We start from the raw sequence: 24,686 nt of genomic DNA, 5'->3' as shown, positions 1-24,686 counted from the left end.
GGAGCCATTCGACTGTTCATTAATTGTAACGAACAAGACCGCGCCCTCCTGAGACCGGTGTCCTGCTGTAAGCAGAGTGGGACGCAGCGCCTTTCCGCACGGAGGCTCTCGGAGCTGCGCTGCCCCAGCAGCAGTGCAGTGACCTGCTGCAATGTGCTCTACCCACGGCAGAGCATCACAGCCTCTCAGGAATGAGGAACGTGGCAGCTGGGCTGCTTGGGAGGCTCTCGGGAAGCAAAATGCCATTATCAAGATTGAAGTGGAGCTGAGCGGCTCCTGCAGCCTCCCAGAAGACATTCAGGGCTTCTGGTAAGTCCCAGAGGATTCTGGCTCAAAGGCTCTGGAAGTCTCCTGAGGAGGGTACTCAGGCTCCCTTTGCTTGGTGTGCTCATCCCTACAGAGAAGGTTATGTAGGTGCTGAGGCATGCCTTGGAAAAGGATGGAAACAAGACAGAAGGGATCCTAATTCCTAAGTGTGGGGTCTGCTCCAGGGGGGACATCTTAGCTGATGGTTTTCTCAGTGATCTGACACAGGCAACCAGAGAGATAGGATTGCTCTGGGAATGGATAAGGAGAGGTGAGGGAGTGGAGAGTGGGAAATTATAAGAAGAGTCAAATGGAGCAAAGGAAAGGGGATGAGAAATTAAAATAGGTTGAAAAAGGGGGCAGGAGGTGTCAGACCTGAACAGGAAATAGGTGGGAAAGAGAGGGGATTGTCCCCAGTGTGTGAAATGCACAAACCAACAAGGAAGGTGGAACTCTGTGATAATACTCCCCAATTTCTGCTTTGCATCCCAGACTTGTAACATCCCTCCACTGTGTCCAGAGTCAAGACCAGGGACAAAGCAGCACAAAGCTACCTTGTGCCTGAGCAAGAAAGCGAAGGGCAAGTAGGGATTGTGAGGAAACCCATCAATCAGTATGGGGAGAGAGACACCCATCACACATCCCTGCTCCCTCCCTAGATCACATGCTGGTACCCAGATCTCACAGCCTGTTCCACACATGCTTCCCTTCATCTCCCTGGGTACCACCAACATCACAGTCTCCTTTCCTGACTGCCTCTTTCATCCAGTGGTTCCCCCTGATCACTGATGTCCCCAAAGCCACGTTGACCTTCAGTACAACTTTTGCCTTCACTGCTGAGAAGCCTCACATGCCATCTGCGAGTGTAGCTAACCAACACCAGTAATTTTGCTGGCACCTGAAAGAGTCGAAGTATGTGGTCCCCAGGACCACCCCACATGGTATGGGGTGGGACTGTGCCTTCATTACATACAGGGACAAGTCATTTCTGAGTCAGTGCTTTGTGGGTATAGACTGTAAGAAAGACAAAGATTTCATCTGCTTTTTTGCTCATCTAGAACAAACCTTTGACATGTGCAAAAGCTATTTTATTGCTGGCCTGGTACAAAAATCCTGAACCAGTTTCAAGGGCCAAAAAGGTGATTATAGTCTTTAAAGGAGAATTAATTCTCAAACTGTTCCCAAAATATGCCTGACAAACTAACCCAAGCCAGATGAGTTGGCTGTGCTCATGGTAAAAGGAAACCTCTGTGCAGAGGATGTTTTGCTTTTCCAGAAGAATATCTGCATTTGAAAGAAATAATTTATTGGGAAATATGTACAGTACAGTAAAATAGCAAAATGAGACATTCAATGAGGCTTCTATATAAAGCTGTGCCCTTTGCCTCTAGTGGATAATGAATACAAATGATATAAAGAAGCAATGAACATTCAATGTTTTATATTTAAAATACATTTGTGTGGAAAACAATGTGGCACAGAAAAAGGACTGAAGGGTTCTCAAAGATAATGCCAGAAGCTGCGAGATGTTAGCAGCTTTGTCGTATAAGTTTCAAGGTGTAGGTTTTTAATTTTCTCTTACGAATTGCAGAAGCAGTCGTGAAAACTGTCATTAAAATTCATGGCAAGGAAAGTAAACTTACATTAAAACCTATCCTGTTCTTCTCTGAATTCTTGGTACTGACTAGGAAGTGTCTGCTTCTCAGCCAAAACCTTACCTACACAATCTGATTTAGTCTCTAGGCTCTGTTAAACTGGAGTTTCCATGCATCACATCCTTCAATCCAGAGTACAAAAGGAAAAAAAAACTTAAAAATTGCAACCTAGATTTTCAAACCAGCAAGCTATGATGTTAAGAGGTTTGATTTGCCATATTTTTTCTAGGAATGAAAAGAGAAGAAAAAACAGCGCAAATATGAAGAGATTTGTTTATAGGTAAATAAAAATAAATAAACCTTCCTTCCCTTCCTCCTAGGTATAGATATGCATAATGTATATGTATATGAATATGTACACACACTTAGGTATTGCTGCTTTTGATCTAAAAGCAAGTTTACTTTATTTCTAGGCTCTCCCTGAAGGAGTCAGTATTTACAGCAATGTATGTATGAGAGGAAGGCAGTATAAATGGTAAGCACTTGGTTCATGAGTGGCTGGATGTGCAGAGCGGCTGAGCCCTGCAAGCAAAACGAGGAGGCAGCTCTCAGAGCAGCATTTCCTCGTGCTGCTTGTCGCTCCAGTGCCTGCCTCCCTGTAAGTGACAATTTGCAGAGGTGGGCTGTGTTTGCAGGGCAGCCCCTGCCCCAGGTGTGGAAAGGATTGGCAGGGCTGCTGCAGTGGGTGAGGGCTCCTGGGTGGGCACCAGGGCCATGGGGCAGCCGCAGCGCTCAAGGCCCAGCCAGGATGGGCAGGGTGGGTGGCACTTCCAGAACATTGAAACCAGAGTATGAGTTGTGGGGCTGCTCTTAAGACTGAAGCTGCCTGACAGTCTGTTGGTTAATTCAGCAAGCAGAGGAAATCAAAGGCACTCTAAGCAAGCTCAGTTTCCACTCTGCATTCACATTTAGCCAAATTAATCACAACTAATTCAGTTAGTGGAGTGTTAGGTTCAAGAAGGGTGTTTCTTACCTCTTCACAGAGGCACATGCACACATCCTCCTCACCATGAAGGATGTCTTTCCTACCCTCCTTCTTTGTGCCTCTCTCCTCTCTGTTGAAAATAAGCCCTCCAGGCCAGTTATTTTTCTTTATATATAGCAAGAGAACAGTAAGGCCTCAGTCCAGTGGGCATTTAATGCACTCCTGCCCCATCCCTCCCTCCTAGCACTTGGTCCCACCCCATCCCCATGTCCTTTCTCCTTCCCCAGTTGTAGGGATTTTCATTGTTGTGAAAGGACAATGGAAACTGAGCTGCTATTGAAAAAAAGACTGATTTGTTTTTTCTTTGCTGGGCTGTTTTTGACATGGATCATTTCCCAACTCAGTTCCTCAGATTGCTTTGATGGCACAACAGAGTGGATGGAGCAGTGAGGGAACCAGGCTGGGGGTCAGGATGGGTTGGAGAGTGGTTAGGCTGCTGTTGCTACAAAACAGAAAAGGGAAAGAAAAAAGAAAATAAGAAAGAGAAGAGGAAGAAAAGAAAAAAGAGAAGAGAAAAGAAAAAAGAAAAGAAAAGAAAAGAAAAGAAAAGAAAAGAAAAGAAAAGAAAAGAAAAGAAAAGAAAAGAAAAGAAAAGAAAAGAAAAGAGGAAGGAAAAAAAAAGAGAGAAGAGAAAAGAAAAGAAAGAAAAGAAAAAAAGAAAAATGCTAAGTCACAGCCAAAGCACAGTGTATTAGGGGCTTGAATTTAAAAAGTCACGCACCATCTTCTGCAAGGGTTACATTCCTCTGCACATTTACTTTTGGCCAAATTTCCTGAGAGCAGAGGCAGCCTTCACTGAGTTTGATTTCTTTAGGCTCTCTCTTGTGGATTTTGTTCTGTGTTTAGCATTAGGAAAAGATGGGAAATCTTGAGGCTTCACATAGGTTGTGGATTTTCCCCTTCCTGGGGATTACTTGCACATGGAGGCAGCAGGGAGCCCTGGGACCCCTTGCCAGGTCAGGGGTAACACACACATCACTCACCTCGATGGTCTGGAATAGGGGTGCCCAGGAAGCAGGGCAGTCATGGGCTCAGTTATGGAGGGCACACTGAGATTTCCATGTACTTGGGCTTCCTCAGCTCAGGACAGCTGCTCCCAAGGATTCCTGTGAGAGGGGGACAGGGGTCAGCAAGGGTGCAACCAGCAGGTCCCAAAGCGTGGTCAGGGTGCTCACTGTCACAGCCCCAGCTCTGTCACAGTGGATTTTCTGTAGGACTTTTTTGTCCTGCTGGCAGGGGCCTGCTCAGGGATGCCAGCAAATAATTCAAGTCACCCTGTAACATGGTTTGTATCAGTCATGGGTTTGGCCAGCAGCAGTGACATTCAGCTAATGCTCCCCCAGCCTTGGAGATGAGAGGGGAGCATGTCTGCCAGCTGAGTTTCAGGTCCTCCCTGGCCCTGCAAACTCTGGGAGAACAATAGGAACCCTTGGCACACATGGGTAGTTGTTTGGGGCAGTGTTTCAAGGAGTGTAGTTTTTGTTTTGGCTGTTTGGTTACACGTCTCCTCTTGGATGTTTATGCTGAACAAAAGGCACTTGTTCTCTCACCGACTTCAATGAGCTTGAGTCCAGCTGGATTTGTGCTTTAGGTGTAGAGTGCCAACAAATACCCCCATCAGCAGCCCCATGCAGAGAGAGCCTGGGGCCAGCACTGGCCTGGGCACACCCTGCTGTCAGTGTGCTCTCAGGAGCAGGAATGAAAACACAATTTGCAAACACCCTCACTGGAATGGGTCTGGGTACCAAGCCCAGAGGGCAGCTCTTGGGGCTCTCTGTATTGGGGAATGCTTTGATGCATTGTGTGCCCAGGATGTTCAAGTTTATCCTCTAGCTGCCAAGTAACCTGCTTGTCTGCTTTAATTTGCTAAGACTTTTTATTTTTAAGAAATCCTTTATTTATTTAAAAACTGCACATTTCCAATTAGTTCACTCTGCTCCTTTCTTGCCCTTCTCCCACACATCCTATATCAGGAGCCTCAGCTCACAAGCCGGAACACCAGTCAGGGTGCAAATATAAAATACAAAATAGTCCCAACAGCTGCCAAGCACAGACAGGCACATTGAGTGGGTGCCTGTACAGGGCAGGCAGGCTCCAGAGACAGTGATTCAGCGGCAGGCAGACAAACATGCAGGCTCCTGCCAGGTCTGTGTGCAGGGGAGGGCAGTGGGGTTGCCAGGGGCTGTGTGCTGGGGTCCCAGGCCCCATGGAGTTGCCCTGGCACTTTGTGTCAGCACTGGAAGATTATTAAGCAGAGCATGGGCTCAGTTTACTTTTACTCCTGCTGTCAGCCTTCATAAGCCAAGATGTTTTAAGTTGTCCTTATCCTCAAATTAATAAATTCTGCTCTGTAAGAGTGTAAACACAGGAAAAGAACTCGACTAGAAAAAAAACACCCAAAAATTCAGGCTGGTGCTGTGCAGTAAGGACATTCCTTTTCCTGACAGGATATGGGATCAGAGTTTAAAAATATGCATTATGAGATGTGTGTTGGGGGCAAGGGGGTCAGTAGAGAAATCAAGCCCATTGTTGGCTGGGCAGGAGAGGCTGAGAGAGGAGACAGTTCAGCAGCAGGTGCCAGCATGTCCCTGAAGCCATGGCTGCAGGTGGGCGAGGAGGCCGCGCAGGCCCGGCTGAGGTGAGGCTGGGCCGGGCTGCAGGGCCACCCACAGCCAGGGCCCAGGGCAGCTGTGGGCAATGGCCCCACAGAGCTGCTGCCCCGCAGGCACGGTGCCAGCCGGCCTCAGGGGCAGCCCCACATGGGCAGCCCCACATGGTGGGTACAATTGCCATGAGCAAACACTTTCCTCACACTTGGGGACACGGGGGATGGATGGCATGTTATGCCCCATGACTGTGGGCTGGTAAGGAGAACCTCCAGCCTCCTCAGGCAACTTCCACACAGGCAGGGGAAGCTCCATGGTTGTGAACATCCTCTCCCCTTACTCATGTGTCCCAGTGACATAGTATCTGCTCCAAATGCAAACCACCTCTTGAGATGTAGCCAATTCCCCCCCCCCCCCCCCCCCCCCCCCCCCCCCGACAGAGAGTAACCTGGAGAGTTAACCCTGGTGTGGGTGAATTTTTACTTTTGTCTGCGGGGGTCCCCTCAGAGGTCCCCTCTGTCAGAGACACAGCACACACAGGACTGGCTGAGCAAGTGGCTGGCTGCCCCCATGCAGCCCCCAGGCCACACCAGGAGAGAGGTGGGATCCAGGCAGCAGGCCTTTGGACAAAGTCAGGAAGCTGTTGCTGGTCAGGCATTTCAGGGGAGGGCATGATTTCCACAACAATAAACACATCTGATTATTTGATTAGAGGGAAGACAAGGTCCCCAGGAGGAGGTCCTCACACACAAAAGACAAATAACTTGTGCTCCCGCTGGCAATGGCAGGGCAGGAAGATGAGGGCAATGTCCTATTGAGGCTTTGATCAGCCAGGGTCAAGCATACAAGCTAACATGGCTGAAGAGGTTCAGGCAGTGGTCCCACTGCAGGACAGTGCCTAGCCCTCTCCCAGCCCTCCACTTGTCTTTTCTGCAGTCTTTCACCCCTGTCTAGGAAGCAATGTGGGAGCCTCCTGAGACAGATCCTGCCTTGCAACATCTCCTGGCTTCAGCAAGGCCATGTCCACTCTGAGCTTCTCAGTGCCAAGCATCACAGCACATCGCTCTACTTCTGCCCCTTGCTCATCTGCATGTCTGGGATAAACCAGTGAAAGAGGCTTGGTCTCATGGCATGCCTTTTGCCATGGTGCAAGCAGAGGGATGCTGAGATGCAGCAGTTGGAAGACAGGAGATTGTTAGAAGGGCAGAGAAGGTAATTTTCCAGTTCCATTTCTCCTGGACTTATACTTGGATGGTCTGGCCATAGTCATGGGCACCTGGGGATTTTCCTGGCTCCTGGAAGGTTGGGCTGCCCCCTTTCATCCTGCCATAAGAGACCCTGGGGACTCTGCATTTAAAGGGATGGTTCTTAATGGTGCCAGCAACTGTACATCCTGTGATGAACTGATGGTCCTGGATGGAGGCTGCATAAAGTGTTCAGTGTAGATGTTTTACAGCTGTTCTGTGCCTTCATAAGACAGGTGGCCCCAAACCTTGGTGCCCCAGTAGCTTGACCCACATGAGTCCCTCCTGCAGAAGAGCCCCAGAGCAGGAAGGCTCTGTATGTATAGAAAAGGGCTTGAAGATCTGAGCTGTACTTTTACTTTCCCTTGGACTGTTTGATGCATAAAAGTAACTTGTATTTGGCCCACAGAGCTGTAGTGCTTGGAAGTGAGAGCAAGAAAGAGATGATTTTGCACTTGGAGACTGGAGTTCTCCAAGATCTTTACAAACACAACACAACCCTTTCAAGTGGGAGAGACCCTTGCTGATCTCCCATATAGGGGGGAGCACTGGCTGAACAAAAAATCACTGGTACTCCAAAAAGCAAGGTAAGCAAAGAAAAAAAACTTATTTCAAATACAGGTTTCTACACAGAGTTGTATTGCATAGATGCAGTATACAGATCAATTGGTGGGCAAGCTCTGAGATTCTGGTCCTAGGTTATATCTAAGAGTTTATTTAATATATGAAAAAAATCTCCTTCTCCCTTCGATATGTATGCTCTGTGACAATTTCTGTGCAGACATAGATGGAATAGGCTGGAGCACTGGAAGTTGTGCTGTGCATGCTTCATAGCTTCTCTCAGACCCCAAGCACTTTTCAAGCTGTCTGAGTGGCCAAGGCCACAAGGAAATGCTTGCCAGTCTGTTTGTCATCTCACACCCTCAGTAAATCATCCCAGGATCATCTGGCTCAGAGCTCTTAGAAATCTGGACAACCTTGACAGAAAGTGTGGGTAATGGGCTGGGAAATCCAACAGAAGAGTTTTAGGGAACATGAGACCACAAGGTACAAGTCTTCCCTGATCTGCCACAAGACCTTAGGTCTCTGCCCAAGAGTGCAGCTAGAAAGCAGTCCCTTAAATGGATGCCACATCAGAGATATTGACTTACCAGTGGCCTGGGTACAATTACCCATGAAACTTCAACCTGGGATATGAGTATCACTAAGAGACAAACAATCCCATCTGCAGCCTGCCCCTCCGAGATGTCTTCTCTGTTTATAGAAAAGAAGGGGGTGGTGAGCGTCTGTTAAAATGTGTAACTTCCTGCCTTCATCTTTGAGGAGTCATGTCTTTTACTGGGACTTGTCAATCAAAACTGTCTAATGGCACAGCGGTCAGTGCTCCTCGCAGTGGCTGTGGCAAAGGAACAGGGATGCTGCAAATAACTTTTCTGTCCCAAAATATTTTGACTTATTTGAGGGTCTATATGTAAAGGGAACACTAATACTTCACGTGGCTGGTGCTCTGCAACCAGCACACCCCTGGGGAAACAGAGATCTCTGGAAGCCTGCAAAGAGAGTAGAGGAGTGAAACCATGACCTCAGGGAGCAAAGAAAATTTTGCAAAGCAAAAAGAGATGCTTGTGTAACCTCCCATAACTACCAGGTCTAAGGTGATTGCCAGAAGAATCACTAGGTTCAGCTTAAGTTAATGAAAAAAACAGGGAAGAAAGTTGTCCTTTCCAACCTGCACCCACATTCTCATTTACCTTGGGCAAAAATAAAACATGCCTAGATATGAATTCTGTGCCAGAAGTAGTATTTTATACCAACTCACAGAGGGTAAATGACTTCTTGTGGTATATAGCAGTGGGAATTCAGGCATGTAATGTAATAACAAGAAAGGATTTTTAGATTTGTCTCAGAAACCCTGCTAGCTCAGACATTATAAAAAAGAATGCCAAACTTTTATATCTCTGTGAACACAAGACAAGAGTAAAAGTTCCTTAAAGAGAATGAAATATGTCTCCAGTTTGAGAAGAGCTGTCTATTTTGAAAAATTACTGCAGTAAACATGGGCAAACAGCACCTCACATCTGAACAGCACATTACTGTTCCTCAGTTCTTGTGTAATTAAATGCTGCATTAAATGCTTAACCAACGACTTTGCTTAATAAACATTTCCTTAGTCATTTGCATGGGATGTGACAGCACCAGATCGAGCCTCAATCAGGGTGTCCAAGCAAAATCACAAAGCAATCAGCAAGGAAAAGTCTTCTAGTGCTGCCTCTTGGGGTGAAACAGCAAGACAACACAGCAGACCAGGATGGGACATGAAAAATACAGAATGCACTTAGAGCTGACAGCCATAGTGTAATGTGACCCCAGTCACATTGGTATTTGATTAGCAAACACGACTGGGAAACAGCCCTGCTCTTAGGAGAAAGAAATCTTTCATATCCCCTACAATCAAGCCCTCAGCTTTGTTTTATCAGGGAGATGGCATCTGAATGCTTCAGCAGAACGGGCTGTTCTCCGAGGGCACGTTGCCCCCTGTGTGTCCCTGTGCACAGGACTTTCTCCAGCGGGGCCAGATGAAGGAGAAGCAGCCTGCAGCAGTCCCTAGGAGATCTGTGCCAGACTCTGGTGGCTTGGGAGCCTCCCAAGTGCCCACTGTGTGCAGGGCTGAGACCATCACACTGTAGAGAGGGAGAGCTTGTGAATTTGTGTGCCAGGCTTTTTAGTTTGGTTATTGAAGGTGACTGGCAGGTAAGGGGAACACAAAATTTGTGTGCTGCTGCAGGGTCACCAGCCCAAGCCACCCGTGTTGAGCTCCATTTTTCTCTGTGGGGTCTAACAGGAGGACAACCAACAAGTCTTCTTCTCCTTCACCTCCTCCTCCCAAGGCTGCAGATCGTGAGTTTGTCCAGCACAAGAGCACGGACACTTGCTAGCCTCTCTAGGGAGGAACTCAGGATAGCCAACCATCATGAAAGAATCTTTTTAGGGGACAAAATTAGAGGCTCCAGCTTTCCTCTTCCCCCTCCTCACCCACCTTCCCCCCCTGCTGCTGCATCACACATCTGAAGTATTTTATTTCAATCAGCTTTGTTTTGCTTCTGAAATCTGCCTCACTCCCTCTGTCCAGACATTTCATTTCCCTTGGAGACAGGTAAATAAGTAAATAACAGCAGTCAAAGCCCTGTGTGAGTACCAAAGCCTGGAGTGCTAGGAAGCAACTAGTGTGTCTGATTTTGCAGTGAAAGTCCAGGTGCAATCTCGGCAGCACGGCTACTGTCTGCCTTTCAAGCAGATGTCTTCATCTAAAGCCCCCGCCACCACCCCACTCCCTTTGTGCTTCCTCACAGGGAGGATGGGAGTGGGAGACAATATAAATTAATATCCATTGGAATGACAGCAGCTGGTGCCTTGCATAGCTGCAAACACGTGTCTTAGAAGTAGAGTGATTAGTCGTAAAACTGTAGAGCTGAATGTTTATGCTTGATCAATTACAGGAAAACAATAGATGGTGTTTTTGTCCAAGTGGGAGGAGTGAGGGGAGGGAGGCTTCAGCCATGAGATGATTTTATTCTTTTTTGTAATGATAGCTTCAAAGAATATGGGGTCTAGCTACCAAAGAGGCTGGCAAACGGCAGCTTCTGAGAAACCCACTGGTTGCAGGCAGCACTTAGCAGTCTAAACCTCACACAGATCTTTTTTTTCCAAACTTCTTAACATTTATGAGGGATGGATTCAGATGGATTCAAAGCAAGGAGCATGTGGGAATGAATTAGGCAAAGCTTTCTAGTGCACAAGCATGTATGCATTATGTGTAGAGGCCTTCAGCTGGAAGGAGTAATTTTATGTCTGTTTCTATACTTAGAGGCTCTCCTACTGCCCCAGTTAAGCAGAAATGCTCCTGTCAGAGCAGTGTCATGTTAGTGGCTGCAGTGTGGCACAGGACTGTGCCTTCGGCTCCAGCTCTAATTCCTTAGCAGCACTAATTGCAAACACAGTCTGTGTCACTCCCCACATCCGCAAAAAAAAAAAAAAAAAAAAAAAAAAAGAGTTACATTTTGCAATAATTCTAATGGAAATGCTAATGGGATGAACAGCAATATGAGGCCAGTGGGTGACCCAGCAATTTCATCTGTGCTGGCAACGGATGACCATCTAAACCATGTTCGGGTAATTCTTCCTCTCATTAGCAGCACAATAACTCATACACACAAATCCATAGGCATTTGCTATAATTTTTTAACATGGCTGGAAATAGAAGTAAGCACATGCAGTATGCAAGCGTTACAGCATGTGTTGGCTGTAAATCTGTCTGGAAGTGGCCTGATTCTGTTCCTGGTTAAAGCGGTGGGAATTTTGCCATTGACTTCAATAGAAGCAGGATGGGATTTTTTTGGACTTATTTTAAAGTGGGGCTTTGTTTCTTTGGAACAAAGTTTTCAGATTCACAGCTACATTTCACTACTTGGCTTGAACTCACGTCAATGCACCTTTCATGTGTTTAACAGATGGGGCTTCTCTGCTGCTCACCTTCTGTTTGGTACCAACACTGTAACCAGTCTCCACTGGGTGACAGCCACCTGTGGCTGTGCTGGGGGACTGAGCCAAGAGAAGGGGGGATCTCACATGGACATCTCTAGGCACCTTTGATTCAAACATGTCAGAGCACTTGGAAGAGAAAGCCACTGCTTTCATGTTTTCAGCAGGTGAAAGGCCAAAATATTTCCTAGAGCACCTAAGATTGAGGTGAGTGGTGATGAGGAGGATGGGGACCTCTGCTCTGCTTGCAATGGGTCTAGTATTTCTGTGTTGGGTCATGTAAAATGGGGGTAATTGCAATCACTATGGCTTTCCCAAACTACCTGTAGCCCTTAGGGATAGCACTGTGTTGCAAGTGCTAGGATATACCTATATACATTTAGTTAAGTGTGTAAGGAAGAGGCTTATATGTGGTATAAGACCATGTGTTTCTCTGCTGCTGTCACAGCACCTTTTGAACCATTTCATCAGAAATAGAATTCTCCAGCAAGATTTCTAAAAACAGATGGGGAGATAAAGGGACCATGTTAGTGCCACCATGGCAGAAAACACCTGAGCTTGACCTTTATTATACATCCATGAATCCAGCCACATGCTAAGCACCTCTAGGAAAGCAGCACTCATTTGTTCCATTGCTCACACAACTAATTGCTTCATTGATTTTCATTTCTGGTGGCCACAGTAGGAGGAGTCCAGCTCTTCTTGTCAAAGACTACAGTTTCATACTGCTCTTTTCTAGCATTGTCCCTGCTCTCACTTGGCTTCCTTGCTGAGCACTTTCAGCTCCCCTTCCCAGCTCTGCCTCTGCCCTACTTCCTACAAAGAGTCATGGGGTCCTCTGCCAGCTGTCTTCTCACTCTCCAGGGAGACACCTCTTCTCCTTCACACCTTGCTAGCAGGTGTGTGTGATATCTAGACCCCCTCTCTCATTAGTCACCCACAACATCCTCTCTCAACTGTTGATGCTTTACAGCTTGTCCCTCCACCACCCCCACTCTGAAATTCCCATCATAACAAAAAACTCAGGAATGAGACAATAAATATGTATTGTTTCAATAGGAGCCTTAAAAACAAAAAGGTTTTGCAACAACTTCCCAGTCAGAACCACAGAGATTGTAGTAAGATAGAAAAACCTAAGAAACAGCAGCTGTAAAATATATTTAAAAGCCTTTATTCTTTCCTATCACAATGTGGCAAAAGAAACTAAATACAGCTTTCCATTTGTTTAACTAAAAGCTGCCATTCCTCAGTCTCTTTGATGATAATGATACCCACAGTTAAAATCAAACTGCAGCACACACATGGAAAACTTTGAGCTCTGTACCAACTTTGCACAATGTATTATTAATAGCAAGGTTTGTGAACCCAAATGCTCTCAGGTGCTGAGAGCAAGGGAAGCCTGACTGTGCTGGGCTCATGGTTGATGCTGATAAATGCAGCACACTGAGGAGGCAAAAGAAAAGCCTGCACCTGAGGATTGTCTGTATTACAGTAACCACTGGATCCACTGTGCTGTGCATGGGGAGAGACCAGTCAGGTGTGCGACATCAAGCAAAGTCAGACAAGGGGTGGGAGGAAAAAGGTATCAGCTGTCCCATTTTTCTGACATGGAAAGGAAACAAAGTATGGTACTACCCACAGGGTTACACTGGGGTAGCTCTTGGGTCACTTGTCTGGCTCAGAATGACCAAAAGACCCCACTGACTCTCCAAATCTGAAGCTGCATGGCCACAAAAGCACCTCTCATTTCAGGGTGCCTTTTCTCTTCAGCAGATTCTTGCTGCTAGGCCCTAGGTTTGAACTTCTGAGAAGCACACCCTGAATTTGCAGAGGAGCCACGTGCTCCTAATGTCCTGTGAAGGCAGCTGAGCACAAGAGTGTTTTCACTGCCCTGCTGTAGAAGCTGGACAGAAAATTATCTGCTTCCTGACTGTTGTTCTGCAGTCCCAGTTCCCTGGAGGACCATCTGGTGCAGTTATTTGAGGCATGGGCTTCATGGCCACCTTATTGACTGTGAAGCAGCCTTAGCACCATTGATTTCCAGAAGAAGTTGCACTAAAAAATCAATAGGGTCTGTGTGAAGGATCCTGGGGAGAGAGAGGTGACCCTTCTTTGGAAAAAATATCTACTCTGCAATGATAAGGAAGCAGCCCCATCCCTAGAAGGAAAGGGTAATGACTGTGACACCAAACATTCACAGAAAGGGAAGGGAAGCAGAGTAGGGCTCCCCCAAGATTATGGATTTCTTGTCTAGGAAGTGGCATAAATGCGAGGTTTGACTTGAGGTGTGCACTTATGTCGCAGGGAGGATTATGAAGATGATCTTCAGCCTGATACATCCAGCAGAGCTGTCTCCAGCAAGACCATAGTGCCACTAAGAACTTTGGAGGAGGGGAAGTATGTACATAAATTCTGTGCCAGACATGTTTTGAAATGCTCTCAAAACACAGGAGTGTTTGGCTGTGGTGAAAACATAGCTCAGCATGGCTTACAGCTATCAGCTGGGATCCTCTAGATCTGTTCTGATCTGTCTTTTCTTAGCAGATTATGCACGGCTTTTTCTGTTATGAGATTGCTTTTTGAGGTCACTGACATATGCTAGGTGAAGTCAAGCAAAAAGCAATGGTTCCCTTGACATCCTCACCTAAGTGTTCTGTGTTAAAAACCATCTCCAAACAACAATTCAGCAGCATCAGAAGTTCTTACTTCTGATATTGCACAGACATAGTCAAATGGCAATCTCGCCCTCAACAGTTTACAACGTAACTAAATGCTAAAGTAATCCACCAGCTTGTCATCCATGTTGTATCTGGCTCTTGGTTTTTGTCTGCTTTGTCTCTTCAGATTGTAAACTGTTTGAGGCAAGAACTGTCTCTGAGTCTGTGTTTGGACAGAAGAGAGGTCCTGGTCCTTGCACAGCCAGGTACTATAATAAATACAAGGCACAATAATTTATTTTAAAACGAACATCAAAGAAAATAAAAGATTAAAAGGGAAAGAAAACCTTTCACAGCTCAAGGCTTTCCCCCATGACAGTGCTCCAGAAAAATGTGCTATCTGCTGGAGGGAGCTAACTGCTAACCCCAGTTGCTGGGAGGGCTGTGTGACGTATCACCACTGAAGTCACGCCAGAATGTGCCTGGGATGGGGAGGGAGGGAGGGAGGGAGGGAGGGGGGGGAAGAAGGGTGAGGTCAAAAGCTAAACCATGATAAGAAAAAGAGAAATCCCTTTAAAATACACACATGTGTTTTCTTGCCAGAATCTATCAAGCCAACAGCCAAAGCATGGTAATGGCATTTTGTTTATATGAAAAGAGAAATAGCTTCTGTGCTAAGAAAATTTTTTTTTTGCCAAGTTTCAGGCAAAGGGGGGGCGGAGAGTGTCTAAGTGACTTGCTGGTTTAAGAATTTGTGTATTTTTGAGGAGGCATTTTAGTAAGACTGGTGGGGTGGCCCTTTCTAACACTGAGCACACAGCCCTGTGAGTGCTCACTGCAGACCGTGACACACCATGGAAGCCAGCCCAGCAAAGGCAACGGCAGCACTTACAGTAAAAGACATCATGCTGGCTTTGCAGGGCTCAGCCACTTGGGTCACATCCAGCCATCAGGGAAGGTGATGGATGAACTCGCACCAGCTTCAGCAGACTTTAAATGAGGCCCTTGGTTTGCAGGTAGAGGTCCACAAATCTGCCCCTCTAATGCTGTCTATGGAAAATTTGCTGTTGACCCTAACTGGAGTGCAGTCCAAGTGGAGCTTCTCCAGAATGCCCATGTGCTGCTCTGTGGGTAGGAACCACAGTCAGTGGGCCATTTTGGGGGCTTTTAGCAGGTGAACATATAGAGTCACCTCACACCAGAAACTTTTTGATTTTTCAAGAGTCTTAATTGCACCCAACAGTTACAGTGGGGTAAGATACTCAAGCCCCAGTCAAACCTCACAGTAGCAAAGCCCACTGAATTTCCAGGGTCTGTTGGAGGAACAGATGGCCTTTACAGCTCCATGGTCTCTTTGCAACTGAGGAGAAGTTGTGGAAATCATCAGCCTCCTCAGAAGCTGGGGGACCAATGGGTGTTTGGGGAAGGAGCATGCCAAAGCAGAGAGGAAACAAGTAGGTTATGTGTGGAGATGGGGTCAGGAGGGATGGCTCCCTTCAGGCTTGGGGTTTTGCTGCAGTGGCTTCTGATGCCCTTAGCAAAGCGACATGCCTGCTGCTACACTACAGCAATTCAGGATCTGTCCTTCCAGCCTGGGTCACTGTGTGCCCCTCTCCCCTCCTCCATTTTCTCCTCCAGGTCCATTCACTGTGCTGAACAACAGCATGCAATCATCTTGTGGGGGTTATTTCTGCCTAATATACCCACCCAGTGGGATTTCAGTGAACATTAAAGTGGTAGATGGAGCCTTTAATGAAGTTAACCTGCTGAAACCGGGAGAGCATTTGGTTGAAGTATACCTGAAAGCCCAGGATTACACAGCAGCTGCTTCAAAAGAACCCACTGCCTCCTTTCATACCACTGCTGTATTGAGAAATAATACAGCACCTTTATATTCTGCCTAATTTAGTCAGCTTGCTGAGGTCTGAAAGCTTTCTTTATTAACTCTGAAGATGCAGGGTATTTCCTCCCCCGTGCCAGTGCCACTGCCCCCCTGCATGGTCTGCTGCACGGAGCAGGCCCCCAGCAGCACCTCTGCACCCCTCCCGTGGCTCAGCACCTCCTGACCCGGCAGGAATCGCCCTCCCTCTCTCTGCTAATCCCATGATGGATTTTAACTCCACTGTTTTTCTTCCTCCCTGTTTCCTGTTTATGCATTTTCCCCCCCCCATCCCCTTGTTTTGTATCTTTGTTTCTTTCACCTCCCTCCTTCTCCACTCTTCTTTTACCTCTGCTTTTTTCCCTCTTTCATCTCATTTCTCCTTTCCAGGCTGCCTCGGCACTCCCCTCATTTCCCCTGCAGCAGTCAGTGCTGCTCCCGTACTCTGCCCAGAGCTCTTGGCACCGCAGCAGGGCAGGACCCGCGGGGCTGCCTGAGCTTCAGGCCACACCACAGCCGGGCAGAGGGAGAACTGCACGCCAGCAGTGCTCCCCCTGTATCAAATATCCGTGTGCAGGAGAGGCAGGGGGAGAAAGCAGCTCCCTGCCGCCAGGAAGATAGGCTGGCAGCTGGAAAAATGGGGGGGGACATGTTAGAAGGAAGTGAGAAATAACAGGGTGAGTGAGTGGGCAATATCAGGGCAGGAGTGGGGTGGGAGGGCAGTAATGGGATGATCAAGGACTTGCCTGCTACAGCACCCAGGAGCTGAAGGGGCAGCCTCTGGGCTTGCTCTGCAGCCGCTGCTTAGCAGATTAGCAGACGTGGTACTCCCCATGAAAAATTAACAGGCCAGCTTCCTAATTAAGCCACCTCTAGACTGAAAGTTTATGGACTTGAATGCAATGTGCCAAACTGCTTTGTCCAAGTTGTGGTAGTGGCCTGCTTTTTTTGAGTATGGACAAATTCCTCAGCAAACAGTCTGGTTGAAGGCTATGGCTAATGGGATGCTAAGGTAATTATCAGCTATTTGTGGCTATAAAACGAGATCTCGTAATCATGCACCTGATAGACTAATAAAAACATTTTATATTATGCACTTAGAGCTTTTTAGCTGAGGATCTCAAAGCACTGTCTGGAGGAGGAAAAGTGCAACAAGAAGTCTGCATTTCTGTGAGGAACTGGGAGACAACCCACGCCGTCTGCCCCCATGCCCTGCGCTCCTGCTCCTTGGATACCCTGCCAAAAATGTTTGAGTCCCTGCTCTCCTGCTGACTGACAATACTTATGGTTTTATCTAGGCTGGGTATCATTTTTCCCCTCTCTCATTCCTAGCCCTCTTTCAGTCCTGCCGTGTTGTTTTCTCTGGAAGGCTGTCAAGATCTGCATTGGAAATAATATGTTTTGACATAAAACTGGGGGAGAAACCCTGTTTGTCCAACTACTCTGGAGCCCAGAGAAGGTTACAGGAATACATGATGCCTTGGTTTGAATTTTATTTTCTTTTAAAGCAGGATTGAGAAAGGGTCTAAGGAAAAACTTGGGGATTTCCTGCGTTACAGACACCTCCTGATGGTCAGTTCATGGGGAGAGAAGGACTCATTTAGAAAGAGGAAGCTGTGATTGAAAATAAATGAGGCTGCATGATCAATGTTTAAAAGGAGCTGCAATTAGAGGGAGGAGAAGAGCAGATCTGCAGAGTGCCAGGGAAAACCCTAGGTACACAGGCCCTCAGGTCAGCAGCAGGGAACTAGGCAGTGTCTGAGGAGGCTTTCTGCTGGAGGGGAGGAGAGATGGGGGAAATTTCACTGCATCACAGCTCTGACTAATGCTTGGGCTGCAAAATTCCTTCAACCAAATTTAATGCAGATGGTACGTTAAATATTACAGTACCATTAAATTACATATTGTCTCATTTTCAGTGAGGTTTTGTGGATGTTTCTGACATGCAGACATGGAAAAACGCTGCAGTTCCCAATGGGTTTGGTGAGTGCTTACTTGTGGGTTTTAAAAACCCACAGGAGGACAGAGCAGAGCCCTGAGCCCTTTGGCAGAATGAGGACTTCCCAGCATGGAGAGTTGATGAAGTCCAGCTTCCCTTGGAGCACAGAGCAATACCCACAGCAGCAGCAGCGGCAGCAACTGCCCCTGGAAACAGGCAGAGGTAAGCTCACAGTACATAGCATCACCTTGTGCTCAGTGCCTTCAAACCTGAGAGAGGGTCAGAGTATTACATGCTCCCAAACTAAGTATTTTTGACATTCTTCTACCTGAGCTGGAGTAATAGGTATCACCATCTGTATTATCATCCTGTCCTGAACACTTGCAGTGGTAGAAACTACAGTAGTGCTGCCTGGTTCTTTAGTTGTGCCTTTCTTTTTTCCTGACAGTGGCATGTTGGGGAGAGGAGACTTGAGATCCAACACTAAACACAGGGCTGGATTTGTGGAGAGCAATTGAAAAGCAACTGAGAGAAACCTCTGTGGAGCAGCAGGTAACTTCATTTCCCATCACCATTTTCTTTCCTGGGGTTATCTTCTCTTCATTCAGTAACAGATCAGAGCTGTTATCAGTTCAAGGTTTTGTTTGCCCTCTTCTATTGACCTTAACCAGTGGAAACGGAACATAATGGAAGAAAAATTGCCCCTGTGCCATATGGTACGTGAGATTGGGCTGTCTCTGATTAGGGCTTGGTAACCTCTTCCTTTTCCATGCATGTCTTAAGAAAGGAATGATTCATGCTGTGGGTTTATATTACACTCTGATATCTGTGTTATGTTTTGCAAAGGCTATTTATACACGCAAAAAATCGCACTTCGCTAGCTTGATAGTAGTCTAACTATAAGCGAGTAGTAAATAATAGTTGCATAATTCCACACCAAAATACAATAAAAAATACAGGAGACTCTGTTGCCACTGGCTTTGCATTGACTTCAGCGGGTTTTGGAGCACATTTGAGCCACAGAAGATGCAAAATCAGGTATCAAAACACACAGAAGGAAGAAGGATGCTACAGCCCTAAGGGTAACGGCTGAAATATCAGATCTATCTGTCAGGCCAAATCTGTTGCTGTCAATGAACTTCCACTGGCCTCAGAGGAACTCTAAGCGTTTGTGTTGTGTGAATGTGCTTAAACAGGTTGGCATCGTGATTTCATTGACGTGAGCTGGTAATGCTACTCGTAACTGATAGACAGCAGAGTACAAAATAATTAGTCTCATCACCCTAAATGAATACCAGTGAAATGTTCTTACTTTCCCTCTCACCCACACAATGATGTATCTCACTTCTGCCACATGCCAGTATCTTTTCACTAATTACCAACTTAAAAAACTGAGATAATATAGCTTTAATAGTTTTGTCTACTGTTTATTTGGAAGTTGGAATCTAAAGTCTAGGGACTCATCAACAACATAAAGGAATTGTTTTTAAATAGCTTTTTGGTGCAGGATTTTAGGGGTCTTTTCACTCGCTTTGAAATTTCACCTCTCAAAGAGGATGGAGGTGTGAGTTAGCCCAGATACCAGCTTTTAAGCCTGTTGTGGTCTGTGAATATAAGCAACAAGTAAACGCATGGTCCCAGCAGTTCCAGCTAGGGCAGAGACTCCCCACCCTCACGAGGCAAAGGCGAAACTTTAGGAGCAATGCTAGGATGACTTATGTGAACGCTGCTCTCGGTTTGTGTTTTTAAAGAGCATCTCGGAGAAAACGGGTTTGGAGCGTGGAAGTCAACTGTGGTGCAGTCCCGGAGGGGATTTGTATTTGTCCCTTGCAGAAGACTTTGCACCGCACCGTGGGTGCCAGGAGCGAGGCAGCGTGAGCTTCCCGCCGCCTCCCTCCGCTCTCGCAGGCGGCTCTGGTCGAGCCTCGGCGCTTCTGGGTCTCGGCCGGCAGCGGCGGAAGCCCACGAGCAGGGACAATCCTTGTCCTGATGCTCCCCCATCCGACAATTTCTGGGTGTCTCCCTTCGCACAGCCGACTCTTTTGCCGTTATTTCCATCGGGTTTGGTTCCTGCCCGCGCTGCGGGGCCGTCAGCGCCCGGGCGGGGGCCGGCCGGCACCCGCGGCACGGCAGCGCGGTGGGGGCGCGCCCGGCTCCGCGGGGCGGCTCCGCGGGGCCACTCCGCGCCCCGCGCTGCCGCGGCCCCCGCGCTGCCCCGGCCCCCAGCGCTGCCCACGGGCGGGGCGGGCGGGCGGGGCGCAGGGGCGGCGCGGTGCGCGGGGCGGTGCGCGGGCGGGCGGGGGGGCGCGGGGGGCGGCGCCGGCGCTCGGCGCTGACAGCCACATGCCGCCCTGCCTGAAAAGGCTGCGAGGCGCCGGCGGGGAGGGAGAGGAGGCGCAGACGGCGCCCCAGCCCGCACCACCGCCGCCGCGCCCCGGGGGATGCCGAGGCGCCGGCCCCGCGGGTCGCCCTAGGGGAGAGGCGCTCCGCCGGCACCGCCCGCCCCGCAGCCCCGGTGCGGGGAACGCCGCCGCCCCTCGCTGAGCCCCGCCGGAGCTGGTCGCGAGTGGGGCGCCCACACGGGGCGCGGCGCTCCCGGGGTAGGGAGGCGAAGCCCGGCCCCGCAGCCTCGGGTCTTGCGTTGTGGGTTTCGGGTTTTTTTATAATTTGTTCCGGAGGATGGATACGTTTCTTCTCGCCTGGGGATTTCTAGGGCTGTGCTTGTCCGGCTCTGGAGGCACAGCGGAGACAGGTAAGGCGCCCTCAGGAACGGGGGATGTCCCCGTCCGCCCAACTTTCGGGTTCCCGGGCGCGGTCCCGGTCTCACGCAGAGATGCTTTGCGTGGGAATAAATTTAGGGAATGCGTGAGCGATCGGCCGCGCCACGCAGCTTTCGCAGCACGGGTTTTGGAGGGGCTCATGCGTGTGGCGGGGCGGGGATGGCGCACCCCCGGCAAGGAGCGCAGCGCTTGCAGCCGCGCGGCTCCCAGCGCCCGGCGTGGAGGGGCGAGGGGATGGAGCCGCACTGGAAAGTTGCGTGCTGGTTTTTTGGGGAGCTGCGGGGAAGGGAGGGGAAGCGGTAGGGACCAGCCACATGTCGAACACCCGCATCCGAATATCCGCTGCCCCGCGCCGGTTGCAACCTCGGGAAACTTTAGGTGAGAAATTAAAATTGTCTGGCGGGAGCAGGCAGCCGGGGCCGTGCAGAGCTGGGAGCGGACGAAGCGCTGCGGTGGCGGCGGCACTCTCAGGAAAGGCTGCCCGCGGTACGTGCGGGACCTGTACGCACTTCCCAAACGCTGGGCTGTCCCGGGACAAGGCGGGTTCATGTATTGGGACGCGAGTGTCTTTTTCTGCTCCTCGCTGACGGGCTAGGCTGGACTGTCAGGAGGTGGAGGGATGAAACCCGTCTTTGCGTTGCTTCGGCATGGAGACAGGAGTGGGGCAGGCTGACGCTGGGCCCCATGCTCCCCGGCCACTGGGTTTGAATCTCGCTACTGGGGGCAACAGGGTCCCTATCTGGAATAGTCTCTGGAGGAAAAGGATTTGCCGTCCAGTGCTCTCTCGGGGCTCCTTCTGTGCTCAGGAGCTGCCTGGCACAGAACGGTAGTGCCAAGCCAGCAGCTGCTGCGCTGTGGCTTTGCCTTCCCGTTAGTCGGGGCCTCGGGACGTGGCTCAGGGCCCTGAGCTGTGGTCTGACCCGAGCAGCGTTAGATGATGGCAGAGTGCATTCTCCCTTCTCCTACCCCGGAGCTGTGTGGCCACCCAGCTTCCCCTTGGAAAGGGGAAGTGAGAGAGTCTCTGATGCCTGAGAAAATCCCTCTCTTTTGCAGCGCGAAGCACAGACACTGCCGATAAACATTCAGCTGCCGGTTGGCATCACCTCCTTCCTTACGGTTATAAAGGAAAGAAAAAAAAAATCCCATCTTTTGTTCAAGCAGGAAAGCGAATAGGCACATGATGGGATGAAGAGAAAGGGCAGTGTCCTGGGAGGCCCTTGCTGAGTGCAACAATCTTTTCAGATGAACCCCGTTGCAGAAGCAGTGTCTGATCTCCTGGAGCAGGTTTTGTGCTGTGGCAGATCGGGCTGTAACCTGAGGCTGGCTCCTGAGGGTGCACTGGCCGGTCTGGTTGTGATCCCTGTGGCCGCTGAGCCCGAATGTGTGCCTGCGTCCATGTGTTCACCTCCTTCTATCCTGGAGTGAGCTCTGCATCAGGACTGTTAGCTAGGAAGAGGTTTGAGCAAACCGTGTCTCTCAGGCCATTCAGGCGCTGTAAGCAGTGTTTATTTGAATGCGGGGTTTTCCCGGCTAAGCAGAGCATCACATGGTGTTGGAACCAGCAAGGAAGTTGTCTCTCTGTGGCCGACACCAGCGGTGGTTTGCTGAGATGATGATGTGTGGCTGCAAGTCCGGTCAAATGACTTTATTGCCAACACAGTGAGCAAAGGTATGGGGTAATGGGATGCAAACCTCGATCAGGCTACATTCAGTTTCAGTAAATTAGCCAGCCTAGTAAGGGAAACATGCCAGAGGTAGATGGATTTATGTTTCAGTCTGGTGTATCTGAAAGCCTTCCCCCATTATGGAAGTCCCTCTTTAGGTTCCCTAAGGGAGGTTAGTAGAGAGGGGAGACGTTTTTAATAGACAATAATATGATAATCCACATGGAAAAAAACCTCATGCAATATTTCTACAGTAAGAGATAAACAGTGCAGCTGCCAATTTGTATGTAGCCAAGCAAACCCTGAGATAACCATGGAGGAGAGTGGGTGGGAGACCCGTGAAGATAAATCTGAAGGTTGGATGGCTGTGTGTTTTTCATTTTCCCGTAAAAAGCAATGAAGTAAGAAAGTAACAGATTTGAGTGACCCAAGTACTGAGCCGTTCAGATGATGTTTATGCAGCTCTGAGCAAAGCTCACTCTGAAGCCTTCAAAATAGTTTACTTAAAAGCTATTATTTTTAGTAGCGACTTAGGAGATGTAGCAAGGTGGGGAGGGGGACCAAAACAAATTGCTGCCAAGCAAGCGCACGGCCACACATACAAACATGCACACACACACCCACACAACACTGAGTGTAGTGCCTTATGCCTGTGTGCTGTTAACTCGGCTCTTACTGGAAACAAAAGCTTTTTTAGGCTAGGAATCAGATAGTTGTCGGAGCATCACTGAAAACCACTGATAAAAGCTCGGTGGGGGGCTCTGACCCAGGTTAGGATGCTGCATTTTGTTTTCCTAGTTTTACTGCTACAGAAAATCATGGTGTGTGGCGTCTGGAGTGACAGGCATGCATATTGGTCCCAGAAGGCTCTATGGAGGTGCTTCCCATCTCCCTGCCTTGCTCCTTCTGCCCCCCCCATCCTCCTTACCAGTATCTTCTCTGTGTTTGGTACCTTGTGTGTGGCTTTAGAAGGTCAAAAAGAGAAAGCCCCCCACTTTGCTGGGCTGGAGCAGGCAGCACTTCCCGTCCCGGCAGGAGGGTGGGTTGGTTTCCTAGCAGAAACCTCCAGTGCTGCCAGGCACCAGGACATGGTGGCCTTGTACTGCAGATAGCTTGAGAGGAGAAAGCATCCTTCATGGGGTTTAGGAAGCTGTCAGGTTCAGATAAGGCTGGGATCCTATCCTGTGGGACCCCCAGTTGTATTAATAAGGAAAAATTAATTTTTAAGCACTGGGATTGCTGCCAAATTATATGACCTCTGACAGACCAGCTGTGCTAGGAAAATAAATTGTCTACATCTGAGACCCGTGATCCTATCTGAAATCAAAATAGAAAAAAGTTGTCATTTAGCCACAGTGGTGGGGGCAGATTGCAGCAACCTGAGAGCAAACTGGAAGCTGTTAAACTTGTTCACCATTGTATGGTGAAGTCACCACCACCGTGCCCCCATGGAGCCTTGGGAATACAGTTGTCTAATCCGGGAAGTGCAGAGAGCTGATGTGCCTGCACACACCCAAGCTGGGGCTGATGGTGTCAGCACGGGGTGGGGGCAGAAGTGGGGTGTAAACGTTTCCAGCTCCATCCTCACTCTGTAACAGCCCTTTGACACATTTCTAATTATAATACACACACAGAGACAAAGAGGTAGCTGGGCTATTTTCGAAATCCCTGTCTACACCCTGGTGGAAACCGCAATACTAGCAACAACATAAATCAGGGCTGTTGCTAACAGTGTTGCACACGGCTTAGCGCTACAGTAGCATGGGTTTAATCACACTCAGAATCAAAGGGTCAGCCTGCTCCCTGCCTGAGCCAAAGCGCAAGCTCGGAAGGCCGGATCCTGAGCCAGGCTTGATGCCTGTGCAGTGAAAAGACACAAACTCAGACACGGAGGAGAGGTTTGTCAGCACGAGGTCAGCAGGCACGGGGCCAAACACTCAAAATCACAACTTGGATCTGTAACCCTTTCTGTGTGCAAGCAGTGCCCGTGAATCAGGGAGGACAGCTAGAGTAATGCTGGCAGGCTGGGCTCCAGCTACAGCCTTGGTGAGGTGACCTCTTTCCAAGCAGTTTGGGAAAAGGGGTACAAGCAACAGGTTGGCATGCAAAATAGCCTGAAGTATAACTTGCAGGGGTGGATAGCTGTAAGGACTTTATGTCTGACTGTGTCTTCCCCCGTCTTCGCACTTGATGAATCAAAGAAAATGGGCTCCAGAGATAAAGTACTGGGTTCCAGTCTTTGAAACCTACCCTCATTTCTCCCTGTGCATTTGGGACAAAGGCAAGACATCTGCCCAGCTGTTCTCGTGGGTCACCCGGTCACTGTGAAATGCTGTCTGTGTAGGGCTTGAATGCTTGCCCTTTTCTATGTCCCTTCTAGGAAGATGGTGAAGCCAAAAGGATGCTCTCCTTTTATTCTGCTTATGTTTTAT

General features: G+C 48.7%; 1 protein-coding gene and 1 long non-coding RNA gene across 8 annotated transcripts in view; both read left to right on the top strand.

Annotated features, from left to right (window-relative positions):
* The first annotated feature begins 7,243 nt into the window (after positions 1 to 7,243).
* On the top strand, positions 7,244 to 14,292 carry LOC143694456 (uncharacterized). Its single transcript, XR_013182941.1, has 4 exons — positions 7,244 to 7,383; positions 11,305 to 11,542; positions 13,640 to 13,732; positions 14,180 to 14,292. It is a non-coding gene; the product is annotated as an uncharacterized LOC143694456 (long non-coding RNA).
* A 5,829-nt stretch (positions 14,293 to 20,121) lies between these two features.
* The window catches only part of NRP2 (neuropilin 2), an 89,166-nt gene continuing 84,601 nt past the window's right edge, over positions 20,122 to 24,686 (top strand). For 3 of the 7 annotated variants that reach the window (XM_054636203.2, XM_077181304.1, XM_077181302.1), the window contains exon 1: positions 20,122 to 20,562. In XM_054636203.2, the coding sequence (XP_054492178.2) occupies positions 20,490 to 20,562 (73 nt within the window). In that variant the 5' untranslated portion in view covers positions 20,122 to 20,489. Of the gene's footprint in view, positions 20,563 to 20,855; positions 20,969 to 24,686 lie in introns of those variants that run through there. The other 4 variants (XM_054636205.2, XM_077181305.1, XM_054636206.2 and 1 more) reach the window with 4 other exon arrangements.

The sequence above is a fragment of the Agelaius phoeniceus genome, chromosome 7, assembly GCF_051311805.1.
Source record: "Agelaius phoeniceus isolate bAgePho1 chromosome 7, bAgePho1.hap1, whole genome shotgun sequence".
NCBI classification, from domain to species: Eukaryota; Metazoa; Chordata; class Aves; order Passeriformes; family Icteridae; genus Agelaius; species Agelaius phoeniceus.
Note: the sequence above shows the minus strand (reverse complement) of the source record. Positions and strands in the feature narration are given on the sequence as shown.